The sequence below is a fragment of the Telmatherina bonti genome, assembly GCF_933228915.1.
Source record: "Telmatherina bonti genome assembly, chromosome: 6".
Classification (NCBI taxonomy): Eukaryota; Metazoa; Chordata; class Actinopteri; order Atheriniformes; family Telmatherinidae; genus Telmatherina; species Telmatherina bonti.
This window is the reverse complement of record NC_136624.1, coordinates 35,052,006-35,075,077: the sequence shown is the minus strand read 5'-3', so window position 1 is coordinate 35,075,077 and position 23,072 is coordinate 35,052,006. Positions and strand designations below refer to the sequence as shown.

Genomic DNA, 23,072 nt, shown 5'->3' with positions numbered 1-23,072 from the left:
TTTAATCATTCCTTTGTGTCACAAATAAACAGTCCCTGAATTCAAGATAAATGGCTTTTTACACACTTTTTAAAGTTTGTTTTGTGTACATTTTCTATAAAATACACAGTACTGTAATATACTTCGAATCTAAAAACGTAGAAAACCTGGTCTGTCTTGCACTGTCAGACAAGCCTATCGAAGGAAGCAGCTCGCACTCTCTCCCTCACACACACACACACACACACACACACACACACACACACACACACACACACACACACACACACACACAAAGACACCCACAAGCTCACCTGCAATGCAACTGCATATACAGGCAAAGGGACAATATTCATGGAACGGTACAGGTAAGTCCTACCTGCCGCTCTCTTTCATACAAGTCCACACACGGTCAGCCAAACAGACAGCTACAGGGTCTGGGAGGAAATTTACTAAGTAAATTGGTGATCATTGGAAATCTTGGGCTGCGCTGTGCCTGATCACAACTACCGGCAGGTTAAACGTATTACAGGATGACAACAAAGCGGGATACTGGGTGCTAAAAGGATTTACTACTGGGTTGTGAGCAATAGGCTGGACTTATGTGAAAGCAGCAATTTCTGTCTGAAATGATCAACTGGATTGCTGTTGTTCGTGAGTCAAAATGGCATAAAAAAGGATGCTCTGGACAAGAACAAACCAGGCTATGGAATAAGAATAAACTCCAATAACAATAATAGCTTACAAGATATAAATCTGAACATTATAAACAGAGAACAACAAATTTGTCTTTGTCTTAGTGTCCAGAAAAACAAAGAAAACACTCACAAAAAAACAAATCAAAACAAAAACAAGCAAAAAAAAAACCGCAATAGGTCTACCACTGCATGTCACTGAAGGAGTAGCTATGGTACATATACTGTACAATCTGCACACCATGGCATTTGATGAGCCCGGCGTGTGTTCTGACACTGAAGCTGGACCTTCACTGCTTTCGTCTTTTCACCCAGCATCCCTCGGACTACACAGGTATAATAACAGGCGTTTGCACAGTGCTCATGTCATGGGGCAGCAACTAAGGTCCCTTCTCACTTACTGAGCAAACTGGTGGCTCATAGTGCCAAAGGATGTAGAAAGTCTTAAATATGACAAAAAGCCCCTCAGGGGAGTTTATGAACAACACAAGAAGAGAGGTATTGTATCAGTGGTCCGGTACATTAATCTGACTGAGACAAAGTGCCAGTAACATGCCCATTTCTCGCCTCCACTGCTCCCTTAGGGCCTGGTCCATTCTTTGTTACCTTTACAAAATGGATTAGGATCCAATACTCTGGACTGGTCAGAAGAGATGCATGACAGGTGCTGTTGAGGTTTCTGACAAGGCTGATTCATTGTGAGATGTGTGAGGACTGTTTTGAGTTCTATGTCTTAAGTCTCAACCAGAGGTCCGATTGAGTCCTGCTGAGGTCTCTCCAGAGATGATGAACTGTCTGGGGCAGGTGGGTGAGGGGAGAAGCTAATGCCTGCGCCCGAGTTGCAGCTCACACAACCCTAAGAGACACAAAAATATGTTTTACGTCAATTCATGGTCACACTAAGAAGAACATGAGTGTAGCGGGAGCCATGAGTTACCTGTGTGTCTATTTCCTGTGGGATAGTTTGCTGCTGGATCCAAGGATGGACCTGAGCCAGCTCTTCTCTCTGGTCCTGGCTGAACCAGGGCTGGAGGGGCTGAAGCACACGAAGCTTCTCCCTGTCTTCTGCCAACACCTCACTTTGGTCTCTGTGGATAAAGCAAGACAAAAAGTTAAAAAGGTGCGGGATTTGTGAAGATATGGTGACCCAAAACATAAAAGTTTATATTTAAAGCATGTTTTTTCTAATGAGGCATTCATTTCTAATATTGTTGCATCCCGGCTCGCATAAAAAAAACAAACAAACAGGGCTTCCTCGTGGCCCGTCATCTCTATTAGAGGATACCAAGTTGGGCAAGTTGGTCAGGTAAACTGAGCCCCTGTTTGTTTGTTTTTTTTTTGTGTCCAATGCTGTGTGGGAGGAATAATCAGAGAAAAGTGGTGGCAGCTGTAACAAATATCAAAGCAGGTGTTTCACCCAACTAGTACAAAAAGAGTGGTTTTCTCTTTTACAAATCAGAAGCAGGAAGTAAATAGGCAGCATGTACCTGGTGTGGATCTGGTATGTCATCATGACACGCTCAGGTGTGTGCTGGATCATACTCCACAGGGAGTTCTCCACACGACTTTCAAAGTTGTGCTGGTGCTCTGCAGGTGCCTCCTGACTCTTCCGAACTTTGCGTGATGTGTCTGATGAATCATTGCTAGCAAAGTATTTGCTGCTGTTGCTGCTACCTGTAACCCAGGCAAAACGGCATAAAATCCATTTTCATCTTGGCATTAAGTGTCGCTCTGCTACCTTGCATTGTCCTTGGCTACAATGTTTGATTTAGGGTGCATTCACATCAGGATAGTCCGCTAGACTCGGTCCCGATTGGGGACTCGGCTCAGTTGTAGAGGCGTGTATCCATACAGACTGAGATAGCATTTATGCTGCACTTTTGTCAAACACGTCAAACCTTTACAATAATATATCCCCATTCCCACCAACGGTGGCGCTGCACTAGTATTTAGCAAATGAGAGGACAAGACCTGCATGAAGAAGAAAACTCCATTGTGAGTTAAACATGGAGACAAAACTATGGCTGTTTTGGGTTTTTATTGTGTCTTATGCAAGTATACTGCAGAAATACACTGCAACAATGGATGCAGTATGAACACCAGACGAGGCAGAGGACTCCTAATGCCATCGCTATGTATTTACAAACAATGCAATGCTAGGTCAAATGCAGTAAGTGACTTTTTTTGGAGTCCGCTTCCTGTATTTGGTTTGCTTGAAACAGGCCGAGACCTGCGTTTGTAGGCAGATCGAGTCGGCTTCTTTGGACTGAAACAGAATTCGTTTGGCACATTCACATTTCTCCAAATGAAGCGGATTTTCCGAGCAAACGGACTCGGATTCGAATCAAAACAGTGAAGGATGAAATCAAGAAAACCATAAACTAAAAACACTACGAGTGATAAGCTTGTTTCTTTTCTTACCAGTGTGCGAGGTGGAGGTTCCATTGGAGCCAGATCCAGAACCCAGTGATCCTCCAGACTCTCCTGATCCAGATCCTGAAGCATTGGAACCAGTCCCTGACCTGGCATCCTCTTGCAGCAGCAGGTCAAGCAGTTCACTGGATGTTGACTGGGCATCATGGTTGCCAGAATCACAAGGGGCATCAACCTGACCAAGGAAAAGGTTTACATCTTAAAACTAAACCAACATCTTATAACGTGAATACGGTGTTTTAACAAACACTAGCTACATATGAGATACAAGGTGAGGCTTGATAAGCAACAGCAAACTAACCTCATTGACAAGTTTTTCATGGAGGCTTTCAGCGTGGTTGTGTCCAGTGCTGCTCTGCCCTTCGCTTGGCTTGGGAAGTTCCTCCTGTAGCAGGTTAAGCTGCAGAGGAGAACTTGAGCGAGAGCTGGAGAATAAAGCCCGAGGTCCAGCTGCTCCTTCTTCTTCTTCCCCTACAGACGAGCTGGCTCTTGGTGAGCAGAGAAGAAGACCGGGGGATGTCTGAGTCTGGAGGCCAGGCTGAGCCTGGAACTGCGTCTGAGGGAAGGAGGCACTGCCAGGTGCATAGCCGGGCATGTTGAGGGGGGCCTGGGGCACCACTGAGGGGATGGACTGTGGGTATATAGATGGGAAGCCTGAGGTGAAAGTTGGGAAGTTGGGCAGGATGACAGCCATGACTGGAGCCATATAAGGGTTAAAGCTCTGGGTTGAGGCCATTTGCTGCACATTTTGAAAGTTCTGGATATTCTGCAGATTCTGAATGGGCTCCAAATGAACTGACTGCATGCTGGGCTGGCTTTGACCAGATTGCATAAAGTTAAAGTTGTAGCTGAGCTGGTCATGAGGTTGCAACATCACAGGAGTTGCTCCAGGCGGCGGTTGTGGTCTGGGCAGTTGCTCTGGGCCCGTTTTCCCCATGACACTGACGAACGGCATCTGGAGCGGGGACGTTTGACTGTAGGGTACTCCCACCTGGGCCTGCGAGGACTCTGAAGATGGCCAGGAAGAATCGGGAACACGGTAAGGCTGGCCAGGTGGGGAGGCATAACTGTCTGAGGAACCCTGTGGTTTGGGTCTCTTGTATCTGAGCTTTCCTCTTCTGGAACGATTCCAACCTCCACTCAATGGACGAAGGTAGTCTCCTGAAACGGGACAGACGGATCACAGATTAGGACTAATTAAAAGTTGCTCAAATGTTCATCGAAGAACTGCATTTGGCATTTAATGCATTTCTAAAATTAAAAAAAAAGATTTTTCTGCACAGATTTGCACCTACCTGGGTGATGTGACTGGGCCATTGAGCTGTTGTCCAGCTGCAGATAAGACCTGTAAGGGCTCTGAAGGATGCGATGGCGGAACCGATCCACATACTCTTGTTCCTCCTTCTGGGTGTGAGCTGACAGTACCTCCTTGGTGAGACCTACAAACCTTCGCTCCTCTGTGGCGGGGCTTGGGGTTGGACGGACAGGAGTCGTGGCAGTATCAGCAGGCTCACTGCCCATTGGGGCATCCTCCAGTGCTGTGGCTTCTGTAACAAGACAGAGGTGGGGGAGAATGTTTTAACAAAATAAACACTAAAGCTTTTTTCCCTGTTTAAAACAAACAATAACAAAGCCAGTGTACAGTTTTGAAAAAAGCAAAATAGTTATCTATATTGATAACTTATAGGTTATGAGAGATTAGTTTTCTTACTGTAAAACCCCTTACATAAAGGGTAAGATTTAGTAAAAAGTAGTGGAAAAAAGGCATCTGAGCTGCTCCCATGATCTGATCACTGAAGCAAGTTTTTTATACCTGACTCAGGCTGTGGCACATGGACGATGGTGCTGCTGTATGAACACTGGCTAGTGACCGAGACAACACTCATGGCCTTAGAGGACATGGGGATGTCTGTTAGAGGGGCCCCGACAACAGCTGCAGCTGTAGGGCCCACTGACACCTCACTGTCCAACACAACCACTGGAAAGTGAGGTGAAACATAGTTATAAGGGGCTAAAGTTGTTTTTAACAAAACATTTGCATTAGAAATGTATGTTTTTACCATTTGAACTGGGTGGAGCCGTGTCAGTAGCAACAGCAGGCTTGTCATCTTCTGAGGTAGAGGATGAGGAAGAGGAGGTGGCCAAAGAATGAAATTCACTCTTTCGCTTAAGGACGGGACCCGTACAGCTCTCCAAATATCTGGAAAACACAACGGTCACCAAACAAAGTCATGACATGTCCATAAAGCATGGGGCGGAGTGCATGGAAAAGACACAAGTTTAGCTTAAAATTACCAATACACACCTTATAATATTGTCCACGCAGTTGATTTGCTGATAAGAAGGAATGTGTGTTTGCTTTCTGCATTCTCCATTTTCTCTGACCCCAAGGTTGGAAGCTGAGGGAGGCGGAGGTGCTGCAAAACAAAGGTTCACTAAAGTCAATATCTGTTCTCTGCCAACTTAAAAACACATTTCCTTACTATTTGTTCAGTAATTAGTGTGTTGCTTCACCTGTGGCAGGTTTACCAAGACGAGCAGTTTTGCGGCTTGAATCCAAATATGCCTGTTGGCCCCACCTTTGCACTCTGTTTACATCAGCACAGATCTGCTGCAAGGTCATCTGCAAACCGACATACACATATATACACACACGCAATTTATCAAGGTCATAACTTTGGCAGAAGTGTTAGAGAGTGTACACCTGGCTGGTCGGTAGTTTAGTGATATCTCACCGGCTCCCGGTGTGAATCCTCCCACAGGTTACCGTTGCTGTCGCTTGAGGAAGCAACACTGATGTAGTGCTCGTGAGAGACGTTACTTCCCAAACTACCGTATCCACTAGATCCATTGTTGTGGACCGGCTGCAGACAAGAAATACAAAGAAGTGGAGCTACTGAGAACTTATAATGAACACAAATAAAAGGGAACCCATCGCATAACAGACTATCTATTAATCCAAACTCATAGAGAAAACTATAATGGAGTTTGTTGACTTTATTTTGGGAACATTATTGGCTGCCAAAGACATGTTTTGACAACTTTTCAAATCCAAACGTTCACTGCCAAAGAGGCCAAAAGACATCTTTTGCACTTTTAGTATATAAAAAGCCATTTTGGCCGGGTGGGCGTGTCAGGGTGTCTTCAGAGTGCGCACTCCCATAAGACACCTTAACACATGCACCCGCCCAAATCGGCCCTCCATATTCATAGTACCAGAACTCAATGTTGTGTGTCCTGAAAGATGAGCCAAAATGCTCCAAACTTCTCTAGCTCTCTCTGGTATAAACAATGGCTGGCAGCCAATGAGTTAAATGCATTATATTATATTGCAACATCTACGATGGACTGGTGGCCTGTTCAGGATGTACCCTGAATCTCACCCAGTGATTGTTGGCATAGGCCCCAGTTTCCCCATTACCCTTAACTGGAACAAGTGGTTAAGAAAATATAATGGATGTATCGTTGTATGGATGGGTGGGTGGATGGGTGGATGGATGGGTGGGTGGATGGATATTCTAACGAACATTTAATCAATTCTTAAACATCACTAAATAAAAGTGAGATTAAAACAAATGACACACATGCAGTTGCTTGAAATGTTTATGCAATGAATCAATAAAATAAGAGGATTTATCTGTTGTTATTTTTAACTAACTGAAACCAGAATTTTTGTACATCTTTAATGAGTGAAATACTCACTTGCAGCAAAAGCTTATAGATCTTTGCTTGGAGATCTTTAATTTCCTCATGTGTGACTGGAACATCATCGTTCATCCGAGCAGCAAACACATCCTCATTCAGAGGACTCCTACGGAAAATGACAGCAGCAGAGTGTTTTAGTTACATAACTTCTCTAAAAATAAAAGCACCCGTAGCTTTGACAGAATACAACAGGACGCCAGCAGGCTTATTTGTTTTCATTTTCCCACTTACGTTCTGACTTTGTGTCGTCCAATGATGAAGGCCACCTTGCGACTCCATGGGTTTATGAAGCTGGACCAGCTGGTGTCCAGTGTGATGTAGTCTCCGTTCTGACAGCGCAGACGCACTGGAGAGTGCTCAAATGGAGGTTGGCCTGCGTACTTCAACACTATGAAAGGCATGAAAATAGAGAAAAACATGGGATGTGAAAGGTGGAACCTTCTGTCAGTCAGGTTTTTGTTTTTGTTTTTATCAGCCAAATGATGAGTTGTTGACTGTTTACATAAGTTTGGTCAAGTATTTGGATTAGTTTAACCTGCAGATAACCTGCAAATCTGTGAAGAATATGTAAGAAAACGTGAAACCATAATCTGCATGTAATACAATAGAAATATCTTTCCATCATAAGAATGTTTGTGCTGAACTGGCCTGTCTGCATTCCAGTCCTGTGAAAGTAATAGTTAAAATATGTCATAGAAATTCCAGTTAATTCATGTACAACTAGTCTTTCAACTAGCTAAAATTCTACATCAAGCAGACATGCGTAAAGTCTTTTTTATCTTCAAAACTACAGAAATCTTTCTTCTCAGTTCCCAGTTTTAACGGTGGTTTGCTAAAAGACAGGGTTATATGACACAGTAGTAAAGATGCCATAGTCACAATGTTGAATTTACAATATTTTATGCTTAGCATTGCAAATTAAATATACTATTTCAATTTAAACGAATTGTTTTCTGCTTTGTTTTTGTTTTTTTGTTTTTTTTTACAATTTCTCACTAAATATTCTACTAAACACTCACCTTTCCTGTGCATCGACAACATGAGAGGACGGTCCTCAGGGTGAATGCAAGTCAACAATGATGTGCCGATCAGGTCTTGAGGAAGGTATCCAAGCAAAGGCACAGCCCTGTAGTTAGTCAACATTAGATTAGCTTTGTAAGCCCACTGCCATGTTAAAATAAAGCCCAGTATAAATTCTGACTGTCCATTTGTGTGAGCATTAACCTGTCATCAACTTCCAAGAATACACAGCCAGGGGAGTGTGTTGTGGTGAAAATGCGCTTGTCCATGGGAATCCGAGGAGCTGCATATAGAAAGCACATAAAACTCATGACACCAAAAAGGTACATATGGCTCCATTCTTCTGCATACATCCATTCCTCTGAGTCCATGGTTTACACAAACATAGGTAGTGAATTAAGCTCTAATATGTATTAGTTCACAGTAAAAACTAACAAGACTATTAGATTAGTATTAGATATGACATATCTAATATATGTGTATTTCTACACACAAGTATCCACAAAAGTGGATACTTGACTAACTTGACAAAGTGGTTTGTGGTGTATGCAGTGTTAATCCTCATACCCTCATATCCAGAAATGATCCGTTCAGCCAAAGCTAAGCAGCACGGCTCCTCTTCCTCCCCACTGCTCCCAGTTCCCTGCACCTTCAGCAGGTAAGGAGTGACCCGGAATGGATTGTATCGCATCTCACCCTCACGATCCTTCCCACCCCTAAAACATTTTTAGTTTCATTGTGATTACACATGAAAAAAAAACTGTAACAAACTAATTTCGAAACACAAAAATATGCTGTTTTACCCATAATGCTACATTATCAATTTGTCAAATCAAAATGAGTGTTTTAGTTATGTTCAAACGAAACACAAAAAACTATTTTAACCCCAAACAATGTAGTAAAATATAGTCTAAATACAGACCATTATGGAAGAAAGTATTTCTAAATATGAGGAAATGTGTAAAATACTGACCTGATTCTGCAGAAGTAGGATTTGACCTGGGCACTGTCGAACAGAACTCCAGCTGTAAAGGCAAAGAGAGAGGTTTCTAATCATCCTGCAGTAAGGTTCTGTGAGTCCGATAAATAATCATAGACATACATGCACACAACATTTCACTTGAAAACAAAAACTCCCCACAATTTAGTTTAATATAAATCATACTGAAATCTTATTTGTTTAGTTTCTCTTATACTGAGTTCCAAAAGAAATGTAATATCTCTGTCATCTTACGTCAGCGATGAACATTATTGTTCCACTGCCTCTACTGGGTTGTCCCGAGGATTAGCACTAAGGCCCCTTTTTCTTTGGAATATGCACAACCTCCTTGGGGTTGGTAATCCCCCCCATGCCTTCTAATACCACCACCATGCAGATGAAACCCAACTGTACCCATTATTCCTACCAAAATGCCCCAGTTTCAGTAATAACCTCTGCTAAACTCCCTGACATATGCACAAAGGAATGACATCTTCATCTAAACCACTCAAAGACCAAGCCAGCAATTCCAGTCAAGACAACACATAAATCACCACTGCAACTACATATTCAACTAATTCTGAAAGGAAAAAAAGAGCCCTGTGTATGACAACTTGTTGTGCTCCTCTGAACATGTTGCATTTGTCAGTCAGTCACGTTGTACGGCACTTTACAACATTAAAACATTAAATAAACTCTGTGAGTTCAGACCTCCATCAAGCAGCAAAGAATCCTTTTAAAAAAAATTCCTATAAACACAATTCCTTCCAGATTTTTCCCAAATTTTATGGAAACTATAATAGACCAAGACCTATTCTCAGAAAAGAAAAGAAGAAAGAAAATTCATAAAAATCTACCCAGTAGTTATAGCAGAAAATTTCTAACAAAGATACAGACAGACAGACAAACATGGGCAAAAATATAACCTCCTTGGTTATTTGCAGCCTGTTAATGAGCCCTTTATTTAATTCAAGTGTGTTAAGGTAGGGTTGGCTATAAAACATGCAGGGCAGGGCGTCCTGATGACTGGAATTGAGAAACACTGGTCTAAACTCACGCAAGCTTATCCTCTTCCTCAACCACTGTGTTACTTTCTGGGTTAAAATATGTAAATGGAAAAGGCATTCTTCAGGAAAAATTTTAACATTAAACAAATAAATTTAGTTCTCTTAATTCGAGAAGTCTGAACGTGTAATACATTAAAAGTGAATTTTGTGGGTTTTTTTTAAGAATAACTCACTTTTAATGTTTAACACATTAATGTTTTACACATTAAGAGTGAGTTTTGTCTGTCTTTGAGGAATCTATATTCTGTTTGCATAGCAATAAATAGTCATAACTATCAGCAAGTACAATTCTTAGACAGCTACATTACAGAGACAGTTAACCCAGCTCATCTATAGTCACCAAAATAATGTATTGCTTTTAGGTTAAAGACAAAAATCTTCCATACATTAACTCTGACAGTTACCCACTGTTTGCATGATTAAACAACACAGACAGACTCTAAACTCCTTGTCAAAGAGCTACATTATATTCTCACTCACAAGCTCTCAATAGGATTTAGTCATGTGAGAAGAGGGGAGCAGTGATTCGTTATGCATCTTTGGGGCATTTGCAGATCCACTTCATCATGTGGATCTGCAGTAACGTCAAGGAAGTGGAATTAAGGTTTGTTATTTGAATTTTACTCCAAACTTACTCATCATTAATGATGGATGGCCACATAGAAAAATATTTTCTTTGTGGCCACTATGGATTACAATCCGCAATGGCCTGATTGTAGTCCATATTTTACTCCATCAAGGGTGACTTTAATTTCATTCATCCATAAAATCTTTTGAAAAATCTGCTGTTGTGTATGTCCACATTTAAATAGTGTCTTTATTTACTTTTTACCTTGCCTGTGTCTCTGACTATCTGATAACATCTAGATACTTCAGGTAAGTTTAAGTTTGTTTGTGTTAAGTGTTATACAGTTAAGTGTTTATTTTTCTACATTCTCTACTTTAAACAAGCCAACACAGGCAGGAAAAATCAATTCTTTCAAACAAAACTATTGCAAACTAAACATAACAGACACCTTAGAATCATACCTTTGTATGAGTTGCTCCACGGTGGCAAATGTGGCTGTGCCGTGTGTGAGTAGAAGACATTAACATCTTGGTGAAAGAGAAGCTCAACAAACTTGGCAGACTCCAGAAACTTCCTCTTGCAGCACATGATGCTGGGAGCCTGCTCTGACGCGTAAAGGACACGGCCGCTCGAGAGGGAGAAAACCACCACGAAAGAATCCTACACACAGACACACACGCGTGCACATGTAGAAAGACACGCACACAAGCAAACCAAGTCACAGACACACAAAAGTAGTATACACACATACACTCACACACCCACTTGGGTTTGAGGTAGAAATAAATGTGCACTTGTGTTTGCTCGTGGAAGTCTGCCAACAATGGTGATGGAGCCTTCAAGAAGCATCAAGTGCAACAAATGCTCATTGTCTAAAGAAGGGGTGGGCAACTCCACTCCTCAAGGACCACCGTCCTGAAGGTGCAGGAGATTCCCTGTTGCAACACACCTGACTCAGACTTAATTAGCATGCTTGTGCAGAGCTTGACATCAAACTTTGCACAAATTTGAAATTACCCATTGATGCAAGTCAGATATGTTTCAGCAGGGAAACTCAAAACACCTGCAGGACCCTGGGGGACTGGAGTCACCCACCCCTAGTCTAAAGCATCTGAAATGTTGTATGTACCCACAATAGAATGATAAACTAACAACTTCAGTAACTACAAGAGGTGTATGCGCATGTATGTCTGTGCATACCGTGTTTTTAAGGGTGTGCTCAGAGGTGACTCTCTCCAGTTCTTCCAGAGTGCAAACAGTGGCATCTCTCCGTTCATCCTGCCCATTCCTCATTAGCAGTTTGTAGTACTCACTGTTGGCTAAGGAACAAAAACACACACAAACAGCTTATAAACAACAAAACCTTAAAACATTTAACCTTTTTTTTTTTTTTTTATAGTTAATCAGATTACCTTGCACTTGCTTGACACAGTTGAGTGCATAATGTAAGGCCTCCACAGTGCTGGCTTTGCTGCGGTTCCGTTTGTCAGATGGAAGCCTCTTTTTCATCTCAGCCACTGTTGTCATCACCTCTTGGTGGGTCTGCCCTCTGCTACCATCTGTATTTTCACTGCTAAACACACATTGACACACATACAAAAAAACACAGATTTTGAGGTCATAGTTTAAAGAAATAAAAGAACACAAAAACACATAAAAATTCCACTAAAAGTACTTGCATTTATGAGCTATGTGGTTGGAAAATAAAATAGAGAAAAGGACTCTTATCATTTTGTTTGCTTAAAACTAAACGTTTCCCCTGTAATTCAACGTAATCTACATGGAAAAACAATTTATGACAAGAAGAATATTATTTTGTATCTCCTGTTTTGTAAATTTAGGTATGATGTATCAGATCCGCTTGCAGGTTGTATTTATTTAAAAAGGTGAAAGGCAAAGTTATACCTTTAAATGTTTGATAAATATTTGATGCTCATCCCATTTTAACGATCGACAGCATTTTTCAACTTTGACCTACTGAGGTGTAGCAACATGCAAAATCAACATCATTGTGGTGGACAAACAGTTTGCGTACTTCTTTGTAACCTTAAAGCTGACATTTAACTCAGAGCCACTGCTGTGATGCGCTGTGGTGAAGTCTGCTGACAGCCTGTGTCACAGGTCTGATGTGAACATATGCCAAAAGGTCAGGACATGCAAGCAAGCAAGTACCTCTTTGTAGAAACTGAAATGGATCCTATGGCGCTCCCAGGGCTATGATTGGCTGAGGATGAAAGATCATGAGAACCGCTAGTCATGTCCTCATCTTCCTGCCCCACTTCTCCCCCTGAAGCTCCGCTTTCTTCTCCCCTGAGGCACTCAGACTGCCCCTGTCCATCCTGGTGCCCCGACAACACCCTCTCTTCCTCTTCACCTTCTGCTGTGGCCGACGGCAATGCAGAATCTTCCCCATTTGAACCACTGCCACCTCCTGGCATCACCGGACTTTGTTCACACATTAATAACATTTTGTCCAGTTGACGTTCCATTTGAGGGTCTTCATATGTTCAACAAAGGGAATGGTTTCCATGTGGTGACAATAACTTAACATTCATTCAGTTGGAGCGCAATCAGAGATGCAGTAGTCAGTGTTGAGCACTGCAAAACAGAACAAATAAAAACAGATCATAAAAAACAGAATTACAACAACGTTCTTAATATTATTGTCTACATAAAATAACTAACTACTAGTTAGGACCAGACAGTTAATTTCTTGGAAAATTTGGACCAAAAAAAGAAAAAAAGTTCCATTAAAAGCTTGTTAAAACCATTAGAATGTAAAATGACTTGCAAAAGTACTGTTATGTGAAGTGTGATTAAATAAAAAAGGTAAAAAGAATATAAAATCTTAAAATAAATAAAGAAAAATGTGTGTGTATATTAGGGCTGTGATGATATGCTTTCGTCCTGATTCGATTTGGATTTTTTTGGGTGCGGAATGTATTTGCTCATCATTTTTCTTGATTTCAATTTGGAAAAAACAACACAGCAGTCAGACCATCATTCTTCTGCTATAATACCAAAGAAGACAAGTAAAAAGATCAATTAAAACAATAAAACTGACCAAAAAAATTATGGATTATTTCATTTTGGTAAAAAAAAAAAAAAGATGACGCAAAAAATCCTGTTATTAGATTTTTTTAATTTGATTTCCCACCTGTAGTACCTATGTATGTAGTGCCAGTCTACATGAGCACTGATCAAGAGGCACCACCAGGCAAGCAACACCATGAACTCCAAGGAGAAGTCAAAACAGGTCAGGGACAAAGTTGTGGGAAAGTAAAAATTTGAGTTGGGTTCGTATAAGAATATCCAAATCTTATGGAGCACCATTGAAGCCATTACCACAAAATAGGAAAATTACAGCACAGCAAAAGAAAAAACAGCCAAAACAATAGCAGAAACTAAAGGAAGAGACTGAAGACAATGGTTATCTGGCCATTTCCATACAAGCAAGAGTTAATGTTATTCTACAGTAACAAAGAGAGGGAGAAAAAAGGAAAGTATTCAAGACAACTGGCATTTTTTTCCCCAGGATTGGACGTCCAAGCAGGTTCACCCCTTAGTCAGACCATTCAGTGCTAAAAGAAATGTCAAAAACCCTGTGAGTTAGATCTTTTGCTCTCCATGCCTCACTCAGCATGTTAAATGGTAAAGTTCAAGACAGAAAAAAATGTGTTTGTTCATAATGGTCCTGTCACCATAGTATTGCAAAGTATTCTACAGGCAGTTATGAACACATTTGCCTGACAGCTACAGCTTGTAAGTTGAGTTACAAAAACTCTGCAGAGTTTTGGGACATCCACTACTTGGAAAATTTGCAATCTTTTTGCTTAGAGACCAAACACGAATGTAAATGTAAAAATCAGGCAAGTGAGTGCATGTCTGACTCAAAGTTGTCTCTGAAGTCATTACGACAGCTTAAGCTGGGCTTTAAAGATACATGTTTGAACCTATAGGAGCCAGAGATTTTGACTTTACAACTGACAATCAGACAGGTCAAACTGTCATACAAGGTTGTGTCATGGTGAATTACCAGCTGGACTCTGAGTGGTTAAGAACAAAGCAGCTGGGCAGCTTAAAAACCTTCACCCAGCTTTCTGTCAGTTACATTACATTAAACTACAATCACTCATCTGATAAAGTTTGACTTAAATATGTCTACCATAATTCCTTGTTTTGGGGAAATGCTCCAGGGCCAGTGCAGAAGTCAAATGCATTCACACTGCCTCAAACATAAAGCTACATGTCTGATGGTTTAATTGTAGCTGAAAGCTATCAAGATTGCTATTTTGGATAGCTGTCTATAGCTGACAGCTCCAGGCACATAAGCAGAATTACAAATGAATGGCTAAAGAAACAAGGTGTTGCAATGGCTTCGACCAGGGCTGGGCAAGCTCAAATATAGAGAGCCACAGTTCGCAAGTTTTACATATTTCCTTAGGTTTAACATGCCTGATTAAAAAAAAAGTGGACGCAACAGCTTATTAAGGACTGAATTGGGTGTGCTGAAACAGGAAAGCATTTAAAACTTCAGGACTGTGACTGAAGTCCAGACCTCAAATTGACTGCAGTATTGAAGTTAGACCTTTGTGAACATCTTAAGGGGAATGTGCTGATTAGATTTCATCCTTGTCTGAGGTGTTTGTTACGTTCACGCTACAGACTGTCCAGCCGGTAAATTTCCACAATTTCAAGTTCTGTTTTTTGCGTACCTATGCATTGTGTTATTAATTCATTTCTTAAAACTGTTTTTTTTGTTGTTGTTTTTTTTTAAATATATGGACGTCGATTCAGATTCAGAAATTCCAACATCTTCATCATGACGCATCTGAAGAAAAAAAAACATCTTTCCCCCCACCCCTAATAAATACTAACTCTCTATAATCAAACTTACTGTCAAAAGCCAAGTAATTGACAACCACCTTTCCAGTTGAATATTAAATATGTAAGATTTCATGCTACATCATGCACTCTCGGGTGGTAATAACATACATCAGAGGTTACTGGTTATAGTTTAATCAACCTAATGTAAGATTTCATGCTACATCATGCGCTCTCAAGTGGTAATAACATACATCAGAAGTTACTGGTTACAGTTTAATCCTGAAATAGACACAGAGCATGGAAGAGAGGGCTGGAGTGGTGTTAAGTGGCTCACCTGCTGCTATGAAAAGAGATGCAAAGGAATAGCTGAAAAGAGAGCTATTGTACTGTAACTGCAAGGAAGGACATAAAATGATCCCTTAACTGGACAGTTAATGATCAAATCAAGATATTTGACAAGCAACCATCTCATGCCATACAGGCCTCTTACCAATGTGAGCTCAATAGCCAGTACCAATGTGAAATCCCCTGCTGGGTCTACTTGCACTGCCTGCCAGCATTTAAATAAACAACACACTACCAGATCACAGAAATAAAGTGTAACTGTTACAGAGGACGCTCATCCTTTATTTATGCAAAAAGACCGCTTGCTACGGAAGAAGGATGATGCATATTCTAATGTAAGGGAAAGTAAAAGACTCTATAGATTAAAAACAAACAAAAAGAAAGTTTATACAGCAGCTTTAGGTTTTCTGTCACATAAACAAAGATGGTTTCAATTGTCATTACAGCTGCCTGTCTTCTTGTCTGTGCATTCGCTGCACTAAACAGCCAATTTCACTGAGCAACCTCATGATGGACAAGATGCAGATTCTTAATTTTAATCAGCCAAAATAAATAGAGCAAAAGTAAGAATTAAATGAAGCGAGCAAAAATTATGTGGAGTGTGACATTTGTGGCAGGGTACGTAAACACCAAAGAACAGCAATGAACAGATTTTTGCCAATTCACCAGTCATGCCCAATGGCCAATTGACAGCTTTGCTTGTGAGGGGTCAAAGAGAGAAAAAGAGACCTCTAACATCCCACTTCTACGTCACATATGACATACAGTCCAATCTTTATGGCAATTTTCTGCAGCTAAAATATAAAGAATTCAGTTATAATTTAGAAAAAAGTATTTATATAATGCCAATAAAGTAAGTAATTTCCACTAGAAGCCAAAGTTTTAGCATTACATATGGCTTTCATTGAATATTTCTAGTTTCTAAAGGCTGACATTACAACATTTTAGCAGAGAGTTAAGCTTCTCAGGAAAACTCTTATAAAAACAGCCTAAAAGAGTTAACCAAACAGTGCCAGTATTAATGTTGTTAGCCACACCTGTCTTTTCCCACTGTGCCTTGCTCAGAAATGTTTAATTCACAAGCCTTAAATATTTTTAGTTTAGTTTGATGTGTGGGGAATAAAACACATATTTTGAAAATCACCGGAATATGCAAGCAAATGAAATGTTCTGTGCTTTTAATTTTGAAACATGAACAAACACAATCTGCCTTGTTATCTAATGCTACTGGTGTGACTGGTTAGCAAACATGCTCTGTGATTTCTGACTCATCCCCATCAGCCACCATTTACACATATGGACAAATTTCATCCATCAATACTGCCGGGACCAGCTGCAACTCTAGCAATCATTACACATCACAAATAAAACATTGTTGCATAATGCCTTTAACTTATAAACATTTAGAAGCAGCTCACATTGAACCATTTTAGTAATCCACCCAAAAAGAGTTTCAAACCTGCAATTGCTACTGGAGGACTCTTAAGTGAGCCTGACTTCTAACTGCCTCTTCCCAGATTTATCTCACTGACCTTAACATGAGTAATAATCATAACAAAAACTGCAGCTGCAACCACATACACATGGCAGTGAGGGAGGGCACCTGACAAGAAATACGCTGTGACAAATGCTGAGACATAAAGCCAGACCAGGGAAAACATTCTGCATCATTCATCAGAATTACCGCAGAATTACATAACCAGGTTGCTCAGTTCCAAGTGTAGAAATGAGCAATTACTTGATATGTTAGAATTGCACTGACACCATACAAATGCTGGTTACTTATGATGCTTTGCCTTAATTCCACAGTAAACAAACTGGCTTGGACCAAATGTCCACTCTGTATTTTTCTCTTCTACTTTTTAGAGAAGAATTAAATGGGGTTAGGGAACATGCTCAAATTTCTCATACAGCAAGCCTTTAACATTCCACTTATATAGAAAACATTTAGAAAATTTCTCATTTTAAAAAGGAATTTGAGTCAAATATAAGAAAACTTTGAAAGGTGTACTTTATAAATGGTCAATACTTACATAGCACCTAACTATAACTATAAAGAGCAAAAAAGTACCATGTGATTTTTTTTTTTTTTAATAAAAAAAAAATCATTTGTTTACCAATGACGGGAAAACTACTAGACAAGGTGCTGGCCTGCCATAGAGTTCAGTTCCCAAGGGCACTGTGCCATGTGATAGCCTGTGGATCAAACCTCTCTCCTCCCTGTAAACCACAGCTGTCACAAGTTTGTAGTGCTGTTGAATTGTTTTGCACTGCACAGAGCAGATTTTACAATGCAGTATGTTGACTTATTTAGAAACATGGGGGACATGCACCTGAAAGTACAAAATAGTTCAAAAGCACCAAACAATACATCAGTCTAAAATTATCCCACATTTTAACTATTTTTTGGCAACGTTTGAATCTGGTGCACTTCATACACTTCTAATTGTGTGGAGCATCACTATCTGAGCAACAACACTACAGCACAAAACAGTGTATGTGTTATTTTATTTAGCTTCTGGCTTTAGTTTGTGTGGATCAATTGATTAATATTTACAATTATGAAAGATTAAGACATAAACAATGTGGACTATGTATCTATACACTAGCATACATGGTTTCATAAAAAACTAAATAAGATAAAAAGGGATTTCAATGCACTAAAAATGTGTCAGCACTGACAGTCTAATTTTCAGGTTCACTATTTATCACAGTTTAACAAATGTATGTAGCATCACAAATAAAAGAAACAAAGCAATGAACTGGCTTCCAGTATTATGCTTGAAATTTCAAATCAAACAGTATATGCAATGCTAATTTCAATCATAGCTCCCCCAAAGAATTCATTTGAAAAATATACATCTAAGCATAATATGTTAATATGAATGCCACAATAGTACTGAAATAGAATCCGGCAATTTATTCCAAAACAAGTGAAGATAACATGCATATCCCTGACAAGTAAGGCTGGGTGCTGTATTGAAACATTCTTTTTTATTCCTATGATAACAAGTGGTAGAAAACAAACAAAATAGACGCGTACCACATAAAGTCTTAGAAGAGATATGAAATGTCTAAAACCACTTTATGTCTATCTTAGAAGAAAAAGCTTTCTTCCTTCAAATATTTGCAAAGTGTTCAGATGCTTAAATCAGAACAGATTTATGTAAGAAACATTTTTTAAGACACTGAAATCTTATTATTAAAACCATCACATCAAATGTCTACAACCACTTTATGCCTGTCACTTAGAAAAGCTTTCTTCCTTCAAATATTTGAAAAGTGTTTGAATGCTTAAATCATAAAGAAAAATTTTTTAAGAAACTGAAATCTTTTGATTAAAACCATCATTAAAATTATTATTATTAAAAAATAAATATTTTAAAAATTCTTTAAAACACTGTTAAAAACACTATAGCCGGGTAAACAAAATTTGGTGATGAAATCATCATATTACATAATCATGGACTTAGCTCTATAAAAATATACACCTACCAGCATCCTGAGGCTGTCTGTTATGGATTAGGGAAAATGTTTTATGAAACTAAAAATAAAATAGGTTAAATTACTTCTGTTTATTAGCATATATTCATAAGGTTATGGTGTAAGCTTACTGAGTAAGACAGTAAACTTGTAGGCACACATAAATGCATCCAGGGAGAGAGTAATCTGCAACTGTGTAAACACAGGGCCTAACGCCCATGTTGTAAGCTTTCATGCACAAGAAAAGAGGGAGAAAAATAAAAAAATGGAAGAAGAAAAAAGATTCCAGTAGCTTACAAACCGTACGTAACCATTAAAAACAACCAGGATAGTATTTTGATGTTTGACTGCCCCACCCCCCACAATGAACCCGCTGACCTCAATAGACAGTAAACCACTACATGCATTCGTGAAGACGTGCACGGCAGCTAATCCACCTCAACGTAAAGCTCCGCGGTCATTCATTTACTGTTGAGTAAAGTGACACACATCTGCTCACATACGAACGAATTATATTGTGGAATGATTCCACAATATAATTTGAATATAAAAATGTGCACCAACTATGCCACAATATAATGTAAATAATGCCAAATAAAATCACAGATCCCGCACAACTGCAAGGCCAGAAGTGATTTGTAAGTTTATTATTATTAGTGTGTAACTTAAAAGGATACCTAGCAAGATACAGAAAATCAGTGGCACTCTGTGAAGACGCATTTTCGTTGTTAAAATTCGAAGTTAAAAATGCAGCATGTTAATGACTCATTGAGTAACAGTGAAACTTGTTCGCTACAGTTCCTCAGCAGACATGTTATTTAGCTAGCATATTAGCAACACACACTTTGGAATGTTCTTTGCATTTTTGTTAGCATTCATGGATAATAATCAGACTAAAGCTGCTTAAAACCCGTGCAAAATTTATTTTAGGTCTTTAATAACCAGCACTTTGATTATAATTTATTTGTTTACATCCACCGATCTCTCTGGCTGGGTCTGCGGGCGAAGTGGTTAGCTAGCTTATCCAGTTAGCTAACTCATCAACGACACCTTAAGTACATTAACTTATAAACAAGAATTTACCTTTACTGCTCCCTGTTTGCTTTAGCTTTGATATCAAAAAGTTAAACGTCCTCAAATCTTGCTGTCCAGCCCTTAAAAATAAAAATATTTATGTTATTTCCCCGTCACGTAGCAAACGCGTCATCCATTTCGCACAGCTTGACAGATTTGTGCAACGTGAGCCCGGCATGGCATAGCTCCTCCTACTCTGTGCTGATTGGACGGACTAAATTTACATCTGTTGCTTGATACGACGAAGTACCTAAAAGTAGGCGTGTCTAACGCCGACGCTCGTCAGGATCTTGCTGGCGGTTCACGTGTATGCCCATGTTACACAACAAGAGCGAAAGCAGGCCGTGACCAGACTGCAGAGGCGTGATCCACTACTATGGAATGCAATTTTAGTCTATTTAATATACACATTAAATAAATAAAACGCGTAATGATAATCCATATGAAATAAATAAACAGGACTATGAGAATATGTTAAGTTAATTTAAAAAAATATACTATATAGAACTCTCTCTCATATATATATATATATATATATATATATATATATATATATATATATATATATATATATATATATATATATACACACACACACACACACACACACATACATATATGGAAGCTTGAGGGTCTTACACAGTGTCTTCAATCAGTCAATCAATAATCACATCTTTCCATTACTGCTTATCCACGATCAATATGCCCAGCTGGTTGGCCATTTTTACAGTCTATATCTGGAAGCCCAACAGGTTGTGTGTGATACATATTTATACACACAAAGACACAGACAACACTGGGAATTGAAAATGCCTAATTATAATTACAATAATTATTTATTTAGCAACGACAGAGGTATTCCTTTCATGCTTCTGCAACCGAATGCATAAACTGAAGAAATACACAGTGAAGTTGATGCAGTGCATATTATCAATTAACACCATAACAAATTTTGATTAATCTTTTGGTCTTACTTTCTATTTTATAATTATTTAATCAAACAGCAAAAATCCATAGAGGCTAGGATCAGGGACAGAATTGTAGGCAAACCACCAGGCTAAAAATAAGCGCTGAAATAGAGAAGTAGAGAAATGCAAAAATCTCCCTGCAGTAACCTAGCATGTGAACAATGTATGCTTAGCATTAAAATCTAGTTGATGATATAAATATCTTTAAATAATACTGGTCAGACCAATCCAATTCTGTCTATTCACTAATATGTAAAATGTTTCACTATACTCCTATGTCAAGATGACATATGAGCTACTACAATAACCGGTAATATGGTACCTCCAGAGGATATGTTGACTTATTTCTAATTGATTGATCAATAACATAAGGGTGTTGTTATCTCTTGGCTCCTATGGATAACCAGCATAGTCAAGAGCACAACAAAGTAACAATAAAACACCAGCTTTTAATACATTTTTTTTTTACATGAAATTTAATGTTTTATCAAAGCAACAGAAGCAACAGGCAATCAGGGCCAAATAGTATAATTGCACTTTTTTCATACATTCCCAGAAAGCATATGAAAGACTTTGTATGGGTCTGAAAATTCTGTGTAACAGAAGAGATGTTTACACAAAATAACTTGCTGCATGTGATATAGAGATGGCCTGTATATAAACATTTTGTTTGTTAACAAGTTACTTGGAAGGCAAAAGTGTGTGCATGTCTAAACTAAAAAAGTCCGCACAGCCCAAGTGTGTCAGTGTTCATATCAATATCATGGATGCATTGAAAAGGAAAAAAGAAAGCTGGAAAACATTTACAGATTGAAATACAGAAATGAAAAAAATCCAGTGTTGTTGTAGCATACTGTGAATCACCATGTCAAATTCCAATAGCATCATTTCACACTTTTATAATGTTTAGCAGTAGTGAGCTGAGGACCACAACAAAAATTAATTCTCCCAAAGTTTAGTCACTTACACATCTATCAGATTTCAAATAAAACTACTATATATTAAAAGTAAATTATCAAGAGAATTATTTTACAATCAGATGGAATAAATGTCAGCTTGAATTCACACAGGATTGTATTAAATGTTTTCTAATTATTAACAAAAGGAGCAGTTTTTAAACAGTCAAGAATATTCACAAGGCACTATTTTACTGGCTAGCAACCTAGCTGGAACACACTGTCTACAAAGTATGGCTGTTGTTTTGGCTGCTTTCTGTTGAAGAAGTCTTATTATAAGATCTGTTTTAAACAACATTTATAAAGAGAATTGTTTTGATATGTGCATGACAGCACTTTATCAAGGCCTCTTTAAAATGTTAAATGTTAACACATGTTTTGAGAGGCAGTTGAGCTGTTTGGTCTTGGTGTTTAGGCACTAAACTGAACAAAATTTTACACAAAGTACAACCCAAAAGAAGACAGGTATGTATATTCAGGTGGTTCAATGGTGTCTATCTAGTTAGCTTTCTGCTTCTGCAAAATTCCTCTTCAATCAATTTGATTTGTGTGTTCTACAAAAAGTTTATTAGTGCTTAACCATGTTCAAAAATAAAATGAAGCAGACCAAATCTTTCTAAAATGAGAAGAAATATCAAAATACTGGTGTTACATTCTGGAAAGAAAAAAAAGGTTTGTGCTGGAAAAAGGCACATCTAACAAACAATATCAAAAGCGCCTGGCACACAATATCAGAGGTTATTAATAAAATATAATAATGCAAATATAAGTCGAGGAGAGTTTACATCAATATTCTTCACTTCTAGCCTTGAGGTTGGAATGTGTGTGTATGTGTGTGCAATGTCACAGAGTTCAACAGTATTAATGTATACATTTTTGCTAGCTTAATGAGTTTTACTTTTCCCCATCAGCAAATTTTATTTATATATATATATATATATATATATATATATATATATATATATATATATAT

The 23,072-nt window shown here is 38.8% G+C and overlaps 1 protein-coding gene across 1 annotated transcript; it reads right to left on the bottom strand.

The window, feature by feature from the left end:
- Positions 1-88: 88 nt before the first annotated feature.
- Positions 89-20,323, bottom strand: per3 (period circadian clock 3). The gene is made up of 22 exons (XM_079242594.1): positions 20,185-20,323; positions 12,619-13,044; positions 11,859-12,019; positions 11,647-11,765; positions 10,908-11,106; positions 8,806-8,857; positions 8,400-8,548; positions 8,037-8,115; positions 7,832-7,938; positions 7,044-7,200; positions 6,810-6,918; positions 5,843-5,971; positions 5,622-5,730; positions 5,413-5,524; positions 5,168-5,307; positions 4,921-5,085; positions 4,403-4,654; positions 3,409-4,268; positions 3,096-3,282; positions 2,162-2,348; positions 1,612-1,762; positions 89-1,530 (listed from the first exon to the last, which is right to left on the bottom strand). The coding sequence occupies exons 2-22, from the start codon at positions 12,933-12,935 to the stop codon at positions 1,408-1,410; spliced, it is 3,864 nt and encodes a 1,287-aa protein (XP_079098720.1). The 5' UTR covers positions 12,936-13,044; positions 20,185-20,323; the 3' UTR covers positions 89-1,407.
- Between the last annotated feature and the right edge of the window lie 2,749 nt (positions 20,324-23,072).

What these genes read in the sequence shown, in the direction of transcription:
- per3 (XM_079242594.1), bottom strand. Translation starts at nt 12,935, where the DNA reads ATGGAACGTCAACTGGACAAAATGTTATTAATGTGTGAACAAAGTCCG. An exon ending in TGTGCCACAGCCTGAGTCAG is followed by an intron (nt 4,655 to 4,920) that starts GTATAAAAAACT and finishes GTCTTGTTACAG; the next exon opens with AAGCCACAGCACTGGAGGAT. An exon ending in GGCCCAGTCACATCACCCAG is followed by an intron (nt 4,269 to 4,402) that starts GTAGGTGCAAAT and finishes GTCCCGTTTCAG; the next exon opens with GAGACTACCTTCGTCCATTG.